This window comes from Poecilia reticulata, chromosome 18, assembly GCF_904066995.2.
Source record: "Poecilia reticulata chromosome 18, P_reticulata-male-v2, whole genome shotgun sequence".
Taxonomy (NCBI): Eukaryota; Metazoa; Chordata; class Actinopteri; order Cyprinodontiformes; family Poeciliidae; genus Poecilia; species Poecilia reticulata.
In genome coordinates, this window is record NC_088847.1 from 22,850,651 (window position 1) to 22,867,618 (window position 16,968).

At 36.3% G+C, this 16,968-nt stretch overlaps 2 protein-coding genes across 2 annotated transcripts; both read left to right on the plus strand.

The window, feature by feature from the left end:
• Nucleotides 1-1,829: 1,829 nt before the first annotated feature.
• Nucleotides 1,830-10,680, plus strand: LOC103480622 (uncharacterized). The gene is made up of 9 exons (XM_081599903.1): nucleotides 1,830-3,664; nucleotides 4,602-4,739; nucleotides 5,596-5,737; nucleotides 6,730-6,907; nucleotides 7,456-7,597; nucleotides 7,955-8,092; nucleotides 9,352-9,407; nucleotides 9,497-9,582; nucleotides 9,766-10,680. Exons 4-9 carry the CDS (start codon nucleotides 6,790-6,792, stop codon nucleotides 9,853-9,855), a joined length of 630 nt encoding a protein of 209 aa, XP_081456029.1. The 5' UTR covers nucleotides 1,830-3,664; nucleotides 4,602-4,739; nucleotides 5,596-5,737; nucleotides 6,730-6,789; the 3' UTR covers nucleotides 9,856-10,680.
• Nucleotides 10,681-12,296: 1,616 nt separating this feature from the next.
• On the plus strand, nucleotides 12,297-16,642 carry LOC108167175 (uncharacterized). Its single transcript, XM_081599721.1, has 7 exons — nucleotides 12,297-12,729; nucleotides 12,804-12,991; nucleotides 13,254-13,391; nucleotides 13,975-14,116; nucleotides 14,532-14,709; nucleotides 15,276-15,417; nucleotides 15,907-16,642. Exons 1-7 carry the CDS (start codon nucleotides 12,616-12,618, stop codon nucleotides 16,064-16,066), a joined length of 1,062 nt encoding a protein of 353 aa, XP_081455847.1. The 5' UTR covers nucleotides 12,297-12,615; the 3' UTR covers nucleotides 16,067-16,642.
• Nucleotides 16,643-16,968: the final 326 nt, after the last annotated feature.

Here is a 16,968-nt window from a genome sequence, read left to right on the forward strand (position 1 = left end):
TGTCTTATTTAGATTATTTAATTAGCTCTACATTCTTAAGATAATGAAAAATTAATAATAAATAATAAAGACTTTGCGGTATTCTGATTTAGTAATGTAATTATATTAGTTGTGTTACCACCTCCACGCCACTAGAGGCAGTACCAACCCCGAAAAGATGCGACTATGGAGCAGATTTAGAAGTTCACCGAAAGCTATAGAATTTGGTAAAAACTTTGAGCTTTGCTGAAGTAAATAAAGACACAAGTTCAAATCCATGCTGAGAGTGGAGCTCCTTCAATCAGGGCTCCTCCGCAGCTCTGATTGGCTAAGCAATGTAACGTGATCCTCTGATTGGCTAAGCAATGTAATGTGATCCTCTGATTGGCTAAGCAATGTAACATGATCCACTGATTGGCTAAGCAATGTAACGTGATCCTCTGATTGGCTAAGCAATGTAACGTGATCCTCTGCAGCAAGTGATGGCAAAGCGGGGCGTCATCACGACTTTACACAAGTGTGTCTCCTGGCAGAGGCTCTGCCGAACCCCTGGGGTTCGATCGAACCCAGGTTAAGAACCACTGAACTAATGACAATTATAAACAACAGAGCACTAGCGGAACAAGTCGGCGTCGGGCCGGGTGGCGGACCAATTACCGGGCCCCTAACAAATCACCGGGCCCCTTACGTGCATCAGCTGCTGGAAACTGTTGAGGGGGGTGGGAGAGAACGAAACTGAAACTGTTGACTTTAACATTAAATACACCTTTTTCAACAGGTGAGGGCACACTTTTTCCGTCTATAATCAGACATTTAAGCGACTTGAAACCATTCCTCCCTCCCTGGCACCTCCAGACCCAGGCCCCCATCCAGCCCGGTTCGGGGGGCAGCCGCCCCCCCCAGATCCCCCTATAGCTCCGCCCCTGCAACAGAGAGTTAGCAGACTATGGCATATTAAACCTGGAAATGACCAAAAAAAAAACAGACGTGTGGATCATGACACAGTTTGTTGGTAACTCAAAAGCACGAGTCCAGCAGAGCAGGAAGAAATCCTGCAGCAGCTGAGACCTGACGCCTCGTTTTGGCTGCATGTTGTTCTCCCAGCCCTGCAAACCAACTGAAAATGCAACAAATGTTGCAACTTCGGTCTCAAATCCAACTGTGTCAACGTGACCATCGGGTGTGAAAACGCCCTAATTTGTTTGAACAGATTGCAGGGGATCAAGCGACTCCGTCCTTCATGCCGCCTGCCATGTTTCCTGTGGAAACTCAAGACAGCAGAGCTCATCTCTAACATGGAAATCAGCAGCTGTGAGGGTGATTTCCATAGAAAGTCTGTCTGGTCTACACAACCACAATTTGGTTAAAAAAACAACAACAAATGATCATATAGAGCAAACTTTAAGGAAGCTGAGGCCCGGAGTTTGACCTTATCTGGTGGTTCTTAATTCCCATCCGTAGTAATTACATATGCTTGAGTAACGTCTTTGAAAATATTTACTTTTAGGAGTATTTTTACTTTAATAATATTATTATGAAGTATTTCTACTCTTGCTTGAGTAAAATTTCTGGATTTTCTACCCACTGAATGAAAAACAAACATGTTTTAACTAAAAATTCACCAGACAGACACACACCTGCAGTTTATGTTGAAGCTTTTGAAGTTTTTTATTGAAAGAAACCAATTTGGAAAATTTTTTCTTTTGCTTGATTTTATTTTTTGTTACTCATATAAATCATCATTATATATCATTTTGGTCTTTAAAATACAAACATTTCCACTTGACTATATTTTGTCGAATGATGTAATTTTAGATATTAAATTACTAATAATTTAATATTTAAAAAATTACTCTACTTGAGTAAACTTCTTACCAAATATTTTTGTTAATAAAAACCCAGAAAAGATGAATAATTTAATATTTATTTCAGGCCAGTTTTGATTTGCCTCTGACCTCAGTGCAGCTCAATGCAAATCAACATCCGAGCCGATGCAAATCAGTTTGAATAGATGAGCATAAAAACACGTTTAAAATGAATTAAATGGAAGCAAAACAGAACAAAGTTAATTGATGGAGGAATTTGCAGGTTTTCTGAGAAAACCTTCATACTAACATCCTGTGTTAAAGTCCATATTCTTGTCAACACTTTTTCACAGAGTTGTGTAAATGAATGACGGGAACCAAACTTAAATTTGCATGAAACATTTGACTCCTCCGACATGCAGACGTGGTGTAAAAGCAGTGATGACGGTTTCACAAAGCTCTGAAGCTGCTGACGTATCAACACCCAGCTGCTGGTTGACGGGTGAAATCTGTCATTTCAGTCAGAAAATCTTTTCTCTGATTCTTATCTGGAAGTTTTATGTGAGATTTTTGTATGAAATCAAAAAAGTTACCAAACTTAATCAGTCTTAATGAAAACAGTGAGTGAAAGATACAATTGGGGGTTTATTTTATTTTTTTTTAATTGTCCAATTGGATTAATTGTTCCTTTATTTTCAATGTGCACAGCAGTTTATATAAAAATCTATCACATCGTTATTGAAGCCTCTGGAATAATAAAAGCTGCTGAATCTGACATACTTTTGTTCAAGTTTCATTTTTAACTCTCGTTTTTCCTACATGTTGCAGGTTTTGTCTCGTCATACAATGTCCAACATTTGCATTGTTTGTTTGCATTTATTTGGTTAGTTAAATATTCAAACAAAGTGTGTTATAACATACATCCTGGTCAATTAAATGTATTTGTCAGATTTTATGTTTGTTTAATCTGTTTCTTTAGATAAATGTAACATTTTCCAAAACATGATCACTAAATGTTGTGTAATGGTTATTAATATTCTGATTGTGTCGGTTTTTGTATTTATCCCAGAAACATTAATGTTACTAAATTGTTATTCAGACATAAATTTACGTTTGTTGCTGGATTGAAAATCCCTCTTTTATTATGTATCGTGTTTTTAACCAAAGGCAAATTTCCACATATTTGTGAACAATAAAGATTGTTATTGTTATGATTATGAACGTTTGTCATTTTAAAGTTGTCAAATTTCTCCGATAGAAAAATCACAAAAAACCCAAATATTTAACAGGCTTAAAAATAAGACCTTTTTGTCCTCCCCATTTTTCTTACATGTTAATCACATTAAATGTGAATATTTGGTTCACATTCATGTTAAAACGCCACCTTCAGAGTGTTGAACGTCCAGGATGTCAGTAGAAACGGAGGGGAGGAGGATGAGAGGAGAGGCTGTTCCTGTGGGAGTGAAAACCCTCCAGCAGCTCAGTTCTCCTGTGGTCAGGTTGCTGCAACATGTTGCTCTCTGTGCTGCTGCTGCTGCTGCTGCTCAGCGATGCTCAATCCACTCATTTTCGTGGTACTATGGTGACTTACTATCCAACGGAAACCAACTCAGATGGATCCATCTCTGTAAGTAGATTATTTATACATTCCTCCATTTTTAAGTGTTTTAAATCTCACTTCTTAAAAACCAACAGGTGATCCTTCGCTTTAAGTTTAACCACCAGGCCTGCAGTGATGGTACTTATGCTTGTACTGGAAACTGTGGTAATGAAAGTACGATTCTTGTAAATACCAAGATTGAGCAAGTCACTGGTTCTTGGTGTCAGAGTGAAAAAATCACAACTCGGCGGCTTCCCAACAACTCTCCATTGCAGCTTGTGTGAGTCCACGTTTACAATGTTTAAATTATTGTTTAGCTGTTTAGATCAGGGGTGTCCAAAATGAGGTCCAGGGGCCATTTGTGGCCATTGCACTGATTTTGTGCTGCTGCAATTCAAAAATTATGCAAATTTGGCCAGATGGAGATTTTTTATTTGTAATCAGGGTAAAAATGGTTACCAACATGATTTTCTTACAAAGTACAACACAAAGTTTTCATCTGTTTATAACCAAGTTAAACAAAAGGTAACTTTATACAGAGACTTTGACTGAAAATACGACTTTACTGCACCCAAATCAGCTTTTTCTCTTTCTTACACTTGGCTAAATATAGCAGGCATTTTGAAACAAATTGATCCAGATTCTGTTCTTATTACTGAGAATAAATGTATTCAGTCAAACCCAAAAGAAACCGAAAACTAAATGTATTTCTTTTAATACAGAAAACGTGCAAAATTAAAGTAGTGAATAGAAACTTTATGCAAAACACTCGATGTTAAAATTTTCTAAAAAAAATAATTTTTTGATTAATATCAGACGTTTTTGTTTTACAAAATACTTGGTTATGTCTGAATTTCAAATTAAAAATGTTGTTCTGAAAATTTTTCTAGAATTTTTCTGAGATTAAACACAAAATTAATGAGTTTTTGGTGAAAATACACTAATTTTATTCAGCCTACAACGGCCCTGGTAAACCGTCATAAAAACCGCTGTCAAGTTTTGGATCTACAATAAATATCAAGATACTTTTGATTTTTGGAGCCTACAACTTTGGCCCACTTGGCAAAAGTTTTCACCCCCTGGTTTAAATCATCAATATGAAGAGAGATTAGAAACTCAGAAGCTTTATTAGCTCAACTAAATACCAAATCTTTATTGACCCAGAGATAAAGTTGAACAAATGTTCTGTTAAAACCAATAATGAACTTTGGTTACAGGTTGTCCAGCACCAATTGGTTTACTAATTTAAATGGGATTGTAGACTGGAGAGCAGTGGCCGACGTTGAGCTGAGGCAGCGATCCGACACCAACAAACCAAACTCATCACCACAAACCACCGTGATTCCCGCACTGAGGTCATTCTGCTGGTTTCTAAATCAGTTCTTCTTCTAAATAGTAGCAAATTATGAGAAGCTGTGTAATTACTTATCATTAGTTGAAATCTGAAATGCTCTACTCATTTCAATAAATGAAAAATAATAAATTCAGCTGTAATTCTTTTACTTATTTGTGTTAATTTGTCAGAGGAATTTGTGACGGGACAAAAAATGTTACAAAAAGCAAAGTTAACGTTTTCTTGTTTTCTTACAAAACACAAATTGTTTAAGTTTTAGAACATTTTTTTAGGAGGACTTAATGGATTTAACTTGAACATATTTGAGTTAAATCCTTTAAAATATGTCTAGAATTAAAACATACTTGTGAAATAAGTGTGTTAAGGTTTTAGGGATTTGAACCCAGAACCTCCTTACGCCAATTAAAAGAGCGACAATTTAGACTTATCAGAGTAAAGTTAATTTAATATGTTTTTTCTTTTTTGTGGCTGTTTACAATTCAATCTGCAATAGGAGTGATTGGATTGATCCAAATATTGATAATATTGAAACTAAGTTGGTATAAGTATTGATTCTGGCTTGCTGAGAGGGAATCTGAAGCTAACTTTATTTTTGTAATGTAGTTTTTCTACTCTACCTGAAAAGATATTTAAATCTCCAATGATAATGTTTTGCGCTAACTTTATTTGAGAAAAAGAATTAATTTATTTTGTTTTTGTATTTTTTCTGTTTATAGTTTACAGTGGGTTCTGTTTGATCAGAGAATTTAAAAATGGACGGACTGCATCAGATCTTCATCATTACTTTGATATGATGACAGCAAATAAAAGCAGACATGTTTACATTGATTAATGTCTTTATGTTTTTGTTCCATCAGGGTTCCATCAAACTGTGCAGTAAATATTCCCCTGTTGGCCTTTGACCCCGACGGAGACCAGGTTCAGTGCAGATATTCTAGCCTTTCTTTAGCAGAATGTGCGTCGCCCTGCACACCTCCACCTGTCCTCAGCCTCACTTCTGTAAGTAACAAGAGCTAATTTCATGTTAGAAAAATCCGTTTTTCTAACAATGGATTTCCTGTTTGGTTATTTTATCTTGAGGGCAGACTTCCCAGTTAGCGCTCATATCCTAAACATCTCCTCTATCCCTTCTTGAGATTGATTTTAAAATTGCGCAAATTGGAATTATGGAAAAAAATACGCTGAATGGAAACACTTTTTTCCAAGTACACCTCGCTGCAGCAAACAGAAAGAGACGGGACCACTGCCAGTCTCATATCTTATTTGGAAATGGGACCATTACACTCCGAAAATGAAGGGGGCACTGTTTCCTATATTATCCGCGGTCTCTCGTTTTTATTTATTGTCTTTTGAAATCGGGGATATATCTTCATCTTTAGTAAGGAGTTCATCTCTCAGGATGTACTTGAACTTTTCTCTTTTATTTACTTCAGCGCAGCTCAGAGTTCTGTGGTTTTCTGTGTACTTCTAAATCTGGTCCTTAACTGCGTCTTCTCAGGTCTGCTACTGCCTCTAGTGGCGTGGGGGTGGTAACACAACTAACAAATACTACATCAGAATACCGCAAAGTCTTTATTATTTACGATTAATTCCGGCATTACTGGAACAGTAAAAGAGTCTCTAATAAAACACCACACTTTTCCATTTTCTTATGGATGTAGTTCTAATTAAAAGACATAAACAGGACATGAAAGTGGTTTCAGTTTCACTCAATTTCCAACCTGTTGAAATTGTGGCAGATTTTAAAATTAGGTATTTCCTGGCAACTAACTCTTATAATATACGGTAAATTGCGAAAATAGAAGATAACTATTTAGTCGCTAAATTGTAGATATCAGTGGGATACAATGCTTATGTTAACAGCTAACTCTGAGTAAAAATAAAAGACAAAAATGTCTAATGAGAAATCAGTTTGAGTTATTTGAATGCATAATCCAAGTTACTAATCTGACACCTTGGTTTAACGTTGTGGTTCTTCTGTTTTTTTGCAGACCTGCATCCTGTCATTCAAGGCAACGTCCAGCAGTAATGAAGGCTGGTACGTCGTCCAGATGGTGATGGAGGATTTTCCCCGACAATCCATCACTCTGACTCAGTACAACGGGTCACAGGTCGTAAAAACTACCAGCGATGCCATCAGCAACATACCGATCCAGTTCCCCTTTCAAGGTACAGTCATCTGATCACCTGGTTACCATAGTAACAACCATGAAGAGCAAAATGGACATTAGATTGATTTATGTTAGGTTTTTAGGTGTTAATTATGTCCTAAAGCTAAAGAAAACAAAACTGATTGATTGACTGATTGGAGTTGGAGCTTCAACATCCACCAATCACAAGCTGCGTTTCCGTTACAAATGTCTGGAAAACTTTTTCAATATTCCACTAATGTTGGAAAACTGCCAGGAATTTGCAGATGCGATATTTCCAGTAAATAAGAAACGCAATTAAAATCACACGTAAATAAGTTAGTTTACCACTTCCTGTCGTCTTGTTCGTCGTTTCCTGTTGTTGATCACATGACTTGTGTGATTAGATTAGATTTCCACTGCAGTTTTTTTCTTTTAAAAGTCAAAAACGTGAGCTTTTCTGTAATTGCCGTGCTTTCGTTAAGTGAATTTATTTCTGTAATTCCAGTGTGCTCAGTTTTAGTTTCAGCTTCTAAACAGAATAGCATTTACATTTTCAGACGTCGTTTCTCTGCTGATGTTTTCCAGTGGATCCCGCAGTATCTTCCTGCACAGAAGGATATTATCGGCCGAGATTTGTGAGTCCAACTCCAGAACACGGAGCTCAGCTTCCCATTTTTTCCAATCAGTCCGTGGGGATAAGCGTACAAGCAGAGGCGACTAATTCTGTGTAAGGAGATGCAAAACACATGGAAAATATATTCAGTAGAAAGAAAACAAAAGGTGGTGCATGCATACGTTCCTTTATTTGAATCAGGTTGTGTTTGGTTACATTTGACTCAAGCTGGAATTGGACCGAATCTTTTGTCCCGGGGAAAAGATTTATAGACATCATGTGAAATAAACTTTAAAAAAACAATTTCTGTTCGGATAGTCTTAGTTTTCTTGAATGTAAGGACAGTCTAATGGAACTGCTTCACTTTTTCAATGAAAATATAGATAAAAAAACATTAAAATGTTCAAGAAACAGCTGGTCTATTTGTAGGTACCATTTGAAACACTTCTGTATATTTTATAATTGATAAAGGATCACTGAGCTGCTGTTCAGCGGGCCCAACAACGTGGTCAAGACTTCATCAGGATCAGGAAGTTTCACTCTGACATGGAAACCATCTGCAAGCGATGAAGGACAGAGCCACCCCATCTGCTTTGTTGTCCAGGCAAAGTCAGTATTTTATAGCACCAATGTTCGGACTATAAGCCGCTACTTTTTTCCTAAGCTTTGAACCATGCGGCTTATAGCCTGGTGTGGCTTTTCTGTGGATTTTTCTTTAACCACCAGGGGGCTCTTTAGCAGGAAGTGAATCATTGAAGGTCAAAATTGGAAGTCAGAGAAGAAAATGCTGATTTTCAGTTTGAACAAACACATGCTAATACGGAAGAGGATTAGGGCCACTGGAAAAAAACAAATCTGACTTCAATCTCAGAGATTAAAGTCAGATTTTTATTTTCCAGTGGCCCCTACTCTTCCGTATGCTAGCAGCAGGTATGACGGAGAAATGTTTTCAAATTTATATGATGCAGCTTTTAAGTTGATGACTATCTATCTGGCAGTACAGTTCGATATCCGCTGCATGAAAGCTCAGCGTGAACGAGTCTATGGTTCGGCGTTGGAGACGGAGGGCTGCGTCCTTAATAGCAGATTAATTAAGGACACAGTCCTCTACTGTGTCTTTGTGGAAAACCGAGAGCGGTGGAGATACCAGCGGCTTATATATGTACATTTCCAGTGTTTGTTTTTTTTTACTTTGTGGGTGCGGCTTATAGTAAGGTGCGCTCTATAGTCTGGAAAATACTCTATAAAATGTACAGATGAAATACTGAAATATACTAAAAGCGTCAAAGAACTGCTGTGTTCACTGCTGGTAATGATGGATAAAAATGTGATTTACTGCAGAAGCATAAAACATAATTTCACACTGAAAATTGTAGCTGTGCAGGCTTTTGAAGAACATTTTTGCTTAATGTCAAGTTAAGTTTATTTGTGTATTATTTCTATGAGGGGCTGTTTTTAAAGTTGCACAGTAAATAATTAACAGCGATATTGTGGTATATTTGGTTTGTCAAACAGAAAAAACTGGGTTTTCATCAGATTCAAACAAAAATGTTTAATTCACAAGCTAAATATTTAGTTTACAAAATATATATTTAGCTTTCAAATTAAATATTCATAGCGAAATTAAATATTTAATATTTAATTTTCTAGGTAATATTTAGCTATGAAGCTAAATATTTAGTTTGCAAACTTGATATTTATACCGCTGGAAATCGGCACCAGCACCCCTTGTGACCCCACTAGGGATAATCATGTAGATGATGTCATATGGACGGGATGATGAACTTACTGTTTAGTTTTCAAACTAAATGTTTGGTTCAAAACTAAATATTTGAAAAAAGTAATTGTTTAAAAATCTACCTCCACAGTGTCAGCACTGCTGTTTATCAGTCTGCGCTTCGATGTGTTGTTGTGAATGTTACAAGTAAGTCTAATTTTCTAATTTTCCTCTTGTTTACATTTATTTATTCATTGTTTTGTGACCTGATTGTGATTCTGCTGCTTTATTCACAGAATCACCGATTTATATTCATGTTCTAAGGATGAAGATCTCTACCACGCTCTCAATAAAGGACAATAAAGATGCCATCCAAAATTCAGTCAGTATTTATGTTGAAAATAATGTCAATAAGTAGCAGATTAATTAAAATGTATTTGTTTATTTTAAATCCACTCCACTGTTTTGTACTCTTATCCAGTGGATTAACCCAGATTCTTGACATATTTTATTTTTGGTCCAGTTATGATTGCACCCTAACTAAAAACTTCATTTCCTTTTCCAGATTAAAGAAGAACTGATAACGAACCGCGGCTTTCCGCCATTCATAACTGTGCGCCTGCTGAGCGACGGGCCAGTGGTAACAGCACAGTAGGCGCCCCCTGGTGGCCAGCTTTGAGAATGAGCCATTTTTATGGAAACGCGCTGGACACGGAGCCACTTTATCTGGACATGATGTCACAACCTGTTATTGACGTTAAGCTTTAACTTCAGTGGCTTCAAACAATACATTTACAGTTTAATATATTTTAACTGTAATCTATGAGAATCGTACATCTTTTCATCGACTTTCACAATCTGCTGTTGATTTTTTCCCCTCAAATGTTCTCACATTTTAAAGTCATTTCTTAATGTCAGGTTCTTGGGTCTTTGTAAAGAAACATTTTATGTCGTTTATTGTGTTTAAAGGTAGAAAGTGCTTCTCATTTTTTAATACCTGTAGGAAATATAATTAGGTTTTTTGCTGAACTTGTTTGTAGAAATGTTTACATGTGTTTTCATTTTGTACAAAGGAGTGTGAGAACCATGTTAATAAAAAAAAATAAAGCAAAATTATGACATAAAATTACGAGGATAAAAAAAACTAATGTATGACAAAGTTATAGCGTTGCGAGAATAAAGTGATAACATTACGAATCTATATAATTTCATCTTGATTTTATTTATTATTTTCTTAGCTGTAGATGTGATATTTGTTGAATTTAACATTTTTGTCTAATTTAGAATAAATTTAAGGCATGATAAAAACGCGTGTTGCCTTCAGTGCATAATTCTCTTCACCAAGAACACAGTTAACTTGACTTCATTTGGCATTTGCTTTGATAATTGTTACTGAATTTCTCTGCAATTTTTGTAAAATTATTTCAACCTTTGACTCTTTGTGATTTGATTACAGAACCACTAACCGACAGAGTTTTTATCTGCTTTCTGTACAGCATCATTAGTTTAGATTTTCCTTCTTTATTTGTTTGTTTTTCTTTTTAACAAGAAAAAAATAAAGAAAATGGAAATAAGTTATCTGTTATGCACTTTCACAGGTTTGCCAGCAGGTGGCAGTAAACCTAAAAATGGCTTATGTGGCTCCTTACAGTTGTAACTTGTGACAAGACGTCATCATTCACCACTTTGACCTTCCAGAAACATTTCAATGGAGCAAAAATACTTTTTAAATGTTTATATTAATACTGCAAATACATGAACCTGTTTGTTTATCCTGTTTTATTTCCCTTAAAGTTTATGATAGTTTCTCAAACACTAAAGGAGAGACAGAAGCGGGTAGCAACTAATCACTTTTGCACAGTTACCTTCACTTCAGTAACTTGGACAAAATGTACTTATATGAGTATTTTTTACTACACCGCACTATTCATTTTTACCTGGGTAACATTACTTTGAAGTACCACTGACTTGAGAAATAATTTCCTCTACTTGTTTTCATAACCACATGTAAATAATCAGAATGATTAATATAATCAAATGTGCAGTATTTAACCTTTATACTTATTTTTTCTTTTGCTTATTTGTTGAAACTGTCGCCATCCCGTTAAAGTATAATATGAGACAAGTAAGTTGTGAAAAAAATCGAGCTCCTGCGTTTTCTCCGGGTGCTAACGAGAAACAACCAATCAGAGCACGGAGGCGGGTCTTGATGCTGTCAATCAAGCTTGTGTGCGCGCCGCTCCACCTCTTCCCTCCATTGCTCTCTGCTTCTTCCTGTTAACGGAGTCAGCTAGTAATGCTAAGCTAGTTAGCATGGCTACAGATGGCAGTGAATAATAAACAGCTTGCTGTTCCTAACAACGATGCAAATAAACATCAGAGCAGAGGCAAACTTTGAATAGGACAAAAATAAATGCATCAGAAATAGTCACTGGCAAACACAAGAAGGTGTTTGTGGGTTTTTATGGTTTCCTGTGAAACGGCTTCATGTGTGATAAAACTCACATCCACATATTTGCATAATACCTGATAACTCAGATGTAAATGTAGAACAAATATATTTAACCTTAAAGTTACTAAAATGTCAGAACTCAGGTGCAGTTGGAGGAAAACGGTTATCTAATTATCATTTACCTGTGTTCAGGTAACTAACTCGATTAATTTCAGTGTTTGAAAAAATATAAACAAACTGATGAATTTATAGGTTTATTTAAAAATGTATTTTCGTTTACCTTTCAGTTTTATGTAAAAATGTATCGCATGGTTATTTAAACTTGTACAATAGATAGAAACAAGTAATTTAAAGCTGGATGAATTTCTCAAACATAAACAGAAAATAACCAGACTCAGCAATACAAAGACCTCTTCTTTCATATCATGTCATAAATATTCAAATATTATTCATATTTTCAACCTGCATGGCCAGGAAATTTTTTTTTCCTGCTCGATGTTACAGTTAGAGTTATAATACAAAAAAAAAACTCAGACCAAAACAAAACAAACAAAAAAATTCAACAGCTGCTGGAATCAATGATGAAGTTAAAACAGTGAGTTAAATGATCTGGACCCAAGCGGAAAGCGTGAAGATTAAATGGAGCCATTAGAATAAAGAATAAGGCCTCATTGATGTTTTTAAAGAGGAAGTTCAGAGTTAAATGGAAATTTGCAAACTGACTTCAGTTTAACTTCCTGCATTTCTTGATTATTCAATAACAGTTTCTTTAACTCTGTTTTTCCTTGCATGTTAATCACGTTAAATGTGAATATTTGGTTCACATTCATGTTAAAACTGCACCATCAGAGTGTTGAACGTCCAGGATGTCAGTAGAAACGGAGGGGAGGAGGATGAGAGGAGAGGCTGATCCTGTGGGAGTGAAAACCCTCCAGCAGCTCAGTTCTCCTGTGGTCAGACAACATGTTGCTCTCTGTCCTGCTGCTGCTGCTGGTCAGTGATTCTCAATCCACTCATTTTCGTGGTACTATGGTGACTTACTACCCAATGGAAACCAACTCAGATGGATCCATCTCTGTAAGTAGATTATTTATACATTCCTCCATTTTTAAGTGTCTTAAAACTTGATCTCACTTCTTAAAAACCAACAGGTGATCCTTCGCGCTAAGTTTAACTTCGTCTCTTGCCAAGATGATTCATTTGACTGCACATTTGGAAACTGTGGTAGTGAAAGTTTAATTCTTTCAAATACCAAGATTGAGGAAGTCTCTGGTTCTTGGTGTCAGAGTGAAAAAATCACAACTCGACGGCTTCCCACCAACTCTCCATTTCGGCTTGCGTGAGTCCACGTTTACAATGTTTAATCCAATATTTGATATTCGCTTTAATCATAATATTTGTTTAAATCTTCAGTATGAGGAGAGATTAAAGAGTCAGAAGCTTTATTTGCTCAACAAAACCAAACATTTTTTTGTAAATTATAACATTACAAATTGTCTTTATCGCATGTTTCATCATTGACTGGATAATTCAATTATCTATTGAGACAGATTTGAAATTATAAGAGAAGTTTCTGTCTCCATTCTGCATGTCCAATCCAGGTTTGCCGGTTCAACCTGGTTATATAATATTAATAATATTGGATACTGGAGAGCAGTGACTGGTGTTGAACTGAGGACCCGGTCCGACACCAACAGACCCAACTCATCACCACAAACCACCATCTTTCCAGCTCTGAGGTGATTCTGCTGCCATCTGGATCACAAGCGATGAGTTACATGAAAAGATAATAATACACTTGGATATAATTAGTGAGATCCTTATTCAGATGAGTTTATCTGTTGGCAGCAGGTTGGACATTTCGTGTGTTATAAGGATTAAAATCAAATGTTTTTAATTCGAGTAGCGTTTTTTAAAATTGCTTGAATTTTAAGTTTTCTTATGATCTTGCAAGACTTGTGGCATTAACTGTGAAACAATTGTGAGCTGAAGTTTCAGTAAAGAACTTTTAATTTTTAATTAATCCGTCAAATTTAAATTCAAAATACTTTATTGATCCCAGAGGGAAATTAAATATTGTTGTAACTCATTATCAATTCTTACAGCTGGACAGCAGTTCAACAATCCAAACATTTACTTACTAAATATGTTTTTACTCTGGCAATTAATAACTATATGAACAAAGGAGGCAAAATGCGCCAGCATATAGGAGCCAATGAGGAATTTTAAAAAGTCTAAGATTAAAGAGGAAAACATCAACAATGTGACAAGAAATGAACACAGCCATGTTCCACAGTAATGGAGGCATCTTTTCCCCCTCAGAGTTCCTTCAAACTGTCAGAGAAATATTAGCCTGTTGGCCTTTGACCCCGATGGAGACGAGGTTAAATGCAGATATGCCAGCTTTTCCTCGTCAGAGTGTGAGACGCCCTGCAGGCCTCCCTCTGTCCTCAGCCTCTCACCTGTGAGTAACATGGAGATTTATTCCTACAACACAATCAGTTCAAAATGCTACATGATCAACACTTAACAAAAAATTAACATTACAATGGCAGAAAACAAGTGGATCAATGAAAAGGTTTTGTTTAAATAAAGTCTCATAGTTATATGATAAGTTTACTTCTCTCTATATGTGAGGATGAACTTCCATTTCCAAAAACCCTCGATGATGTGATTTCTTTCTACCACCGATTACTGATGGTAACGTCACAGAACCTCTTCAAAAATCCAAACTAAACTTTGAACTACGTCTGTGTTTTTAGCATTTTTATCTTTAGTTACTCTGCACCAAAGCTTAGAGTACTAAGATTTATTGAAAGACAGTGTGCTAATCTGGCAGCTTCTCTTCAGATTATTTTAATCTGTCTGTGTTTTTGCAGACCTGCACCCTGTCATTCAGAGCAACTTCCAGCAGTAATGAAGGTTGGTACGCCGTCCAGATGGTGATGGAGGATTTTCCCCGACAATCCATCAGTCTGACTCACACCAACGGGTCAAAGGAAGTGAAAACTACCAACACTCCAATCAGCATGATTCCTATCCAGTTTGCTTTTCTAGGTACGATCAACTGATCACCTGGTTACCATAGTAACAACTACAAGGAGCAAAATTACAGGGAATAATTTCAGGTGTTTAGTTGTGCTGGTTGTGTTCAGCAGCTCAGCTGGGAATTTTAAAAATTAAAGTTTAAAATGAACAAAGATAAAGTAAATGTTGGATTAACCGTCCGTCCATCCGTCCGTCCGTCCGTCCATCTGTCCATCCATCCGTCCGTCCGTCCGTCCGTCCATCCGTCCGTCCATCCGTCCGTTTATCCATCCTGCATTAAAATTCCTTCTTTTATTCTGATTTATTTTTTATCAGCTTTAAACATCACAGTAAGAAACAAACATTTTAAACATGTTGTGTAACGAATTTAGTTAAAACAGGAGTTTCACTTGTTATTACTGGAATAAGTAATTGTAATAATGTGCTGATGTAATGTGATGTAATACATTACTATCACATTAAGATTCATCTTCTAGACTCGTTTCTGCAGGATAATTTATGCCATAGACATGATTTGCACACGAACAGATGTGCATTAATAGAACTGATGCTGTTTCTGTCTTGCTGTGTTCCAGTGGATGGTAATGCTTTGTCCTGCACAGACGGCGTTTATCTGCCCAAATTTGTGTTTCCAACCCCAGAACATGGAGCTCGGTTCTACAGCCCCGTCAATCAGACTCTGGAGATCAAAATCAGAGCAGAGGCAAATCAGTCTAGGTAAGGAACCGGAAAACACATGAACAATACAGTGGAAACAAAACCAAGTATGATAAATAGGGCAGTTGCTTTATTTAAATCAGGTTGTGTTTGGTAACATTTGGCTTAAAGCTGCAGTTTGTAACTGTTATGCACCGCTAACGACCAGAAACAACCAATCAGAGCCAGGAGGAGGGGCGTTGGGCTGTCAATCATCCTCATGTACTCACTGCTAAATCTGCTAACTACTCACCGTAACAGGAAATCCTTTGTTAAATAGCCTGAGCATTCATGACACGCTATGCCAGGGGTGTCCAAGGTGGGGAAATTGTCTTGTTATAATATAAAGAATATTAAGGAATTTTTTCCTTAAAAAAGCTCCTATTTCTTGATGGTAAATTAATTTAAAGTGTAATAAGATACATGCACTAGACTAAAAACACTTGGTAAGATTTTGTGTTTTTGCAGTGTAAACAGCACATAGTGAACCTGTTCTTATAATCAATAAAGGATCGATGGAGTCCTGTACAGCGGGCCGTACAACGTGGTCAAGGGTTCATCAGGATCGGGGAACTTCACCCTGAAGTGGACGCCATCTGCCAGTGAAGGTGGACAGAGCCACCCCATCTGTTTCATTGTCCAAGCAAGGCCAGTATTTGTACATTCATAGTGATAAATCTGAAAGTTTGTGAAAAACGTCTGAACAGTCCAACATTATCAGATTTTATAAGTGTGCTGTGGTGGCGCAGTGGTTAAGCACAACCCACACATGGAGGCCTTAGTCCTCGACGCGGCCGTCGCCGGTTCGATTCCCGGCTTGGCGACCTTTGCCGCATGTCTTCACCTTCTCTCAATACCCACTTTCCTGTCAATTAACTATCAAAATAAAAAAGTCGACTAGAGCCAAAAAAAAAAAAGTAAACTCAAAAAATTTTCTATGATATGCAGCTCTGGAAAAACAAAAACTGCTTAAAATGCTCAGTTCTCTGATTTTACTTTTTATACATTTATGTTTGAGTAAAATAAACATAATTTCCATTTTTTTCTTGATGTTGTCCATTTTTCTGACAAATTTATGGTAATGATTTAACCTTAATGAAGGTCTTGGTAATAAAAATGGTATGAGGTCACACTTGTGTCTTTATTGTACCATAAAGTATAAAATATATAAAGGTCAGAGGTCATGGCATTACCCACTGTTAGATAAATACAAACTGGGAATCATTCACTCATTTTGAGTCTTCCAGTAAAGACTCAAAATGTCTTTGAGTCTTTACTGACTCAAAGACATTTTGAGTATTATTATTCCAGAATAATATTTTATTAAGTAAAAATATTATTCTGGAATATTTTTACTTAATATTCCAGAATATTAAGTAAAAATATTCTGGAATATTTTTACTTAAAAATATTCCAGAAAAAAATAAAAAGATACACATATTTTTTATTGTATTTGTATTCTTATACACAGGGTCACCACTTGGTGGCGCTGTCCTTCACTGCAGGAACAAACGACTTAATTTACATAGAAAATGAAAGTTTTTCCTGTTTAAACATTTTTTATTACATTAC

Bases quoted from the DNA above. Each gene is read 5' to 3' on its own strand.
- LOC103480622 (XM_081599903.1), top strand. From the start codon at position 6,790: ATGGTGATGGAGGATTTTCCCCGACAATCCATCACTCTGACTCAGTAC. The intron at 6,908-7,455 runs GTACAGTCATCT...GATGTTTTCCAG, and splicing joins GATCCAGTTCCCCTTTCAAG to TGGATCCCGCAGTATCTTCC. The intron at 7,598-7,954 runs GTAAGGAGATGC...TAATTGATAAAG, and splicing joins GCAGAGGCGACTAATTCTGT to GATCACTGAGCTGCTGTTCA.
- LOC108167175 (XM_081599721.1), top strand. From the start codon at position 12,616: ATGTTGCTCTCTGTCCTGCTGCTGCTGCTGGTCAGTGATTCTCAATCC. The intron at 14,710-15,275 runs GTACGATCAACT...GCTGTGTTCCAG, and splicing joins TATCCAGTTTGCTTTTCTAG to TGGATGGTAATGCTTTGTCC. The intron at 15,418-15,906 runs GTAAGGAACCGG...TAATCAATAAAG, and splicing joins GCAGAGGCAAATCAGTCTAG to GATCGATGGAGTCCTGTACA.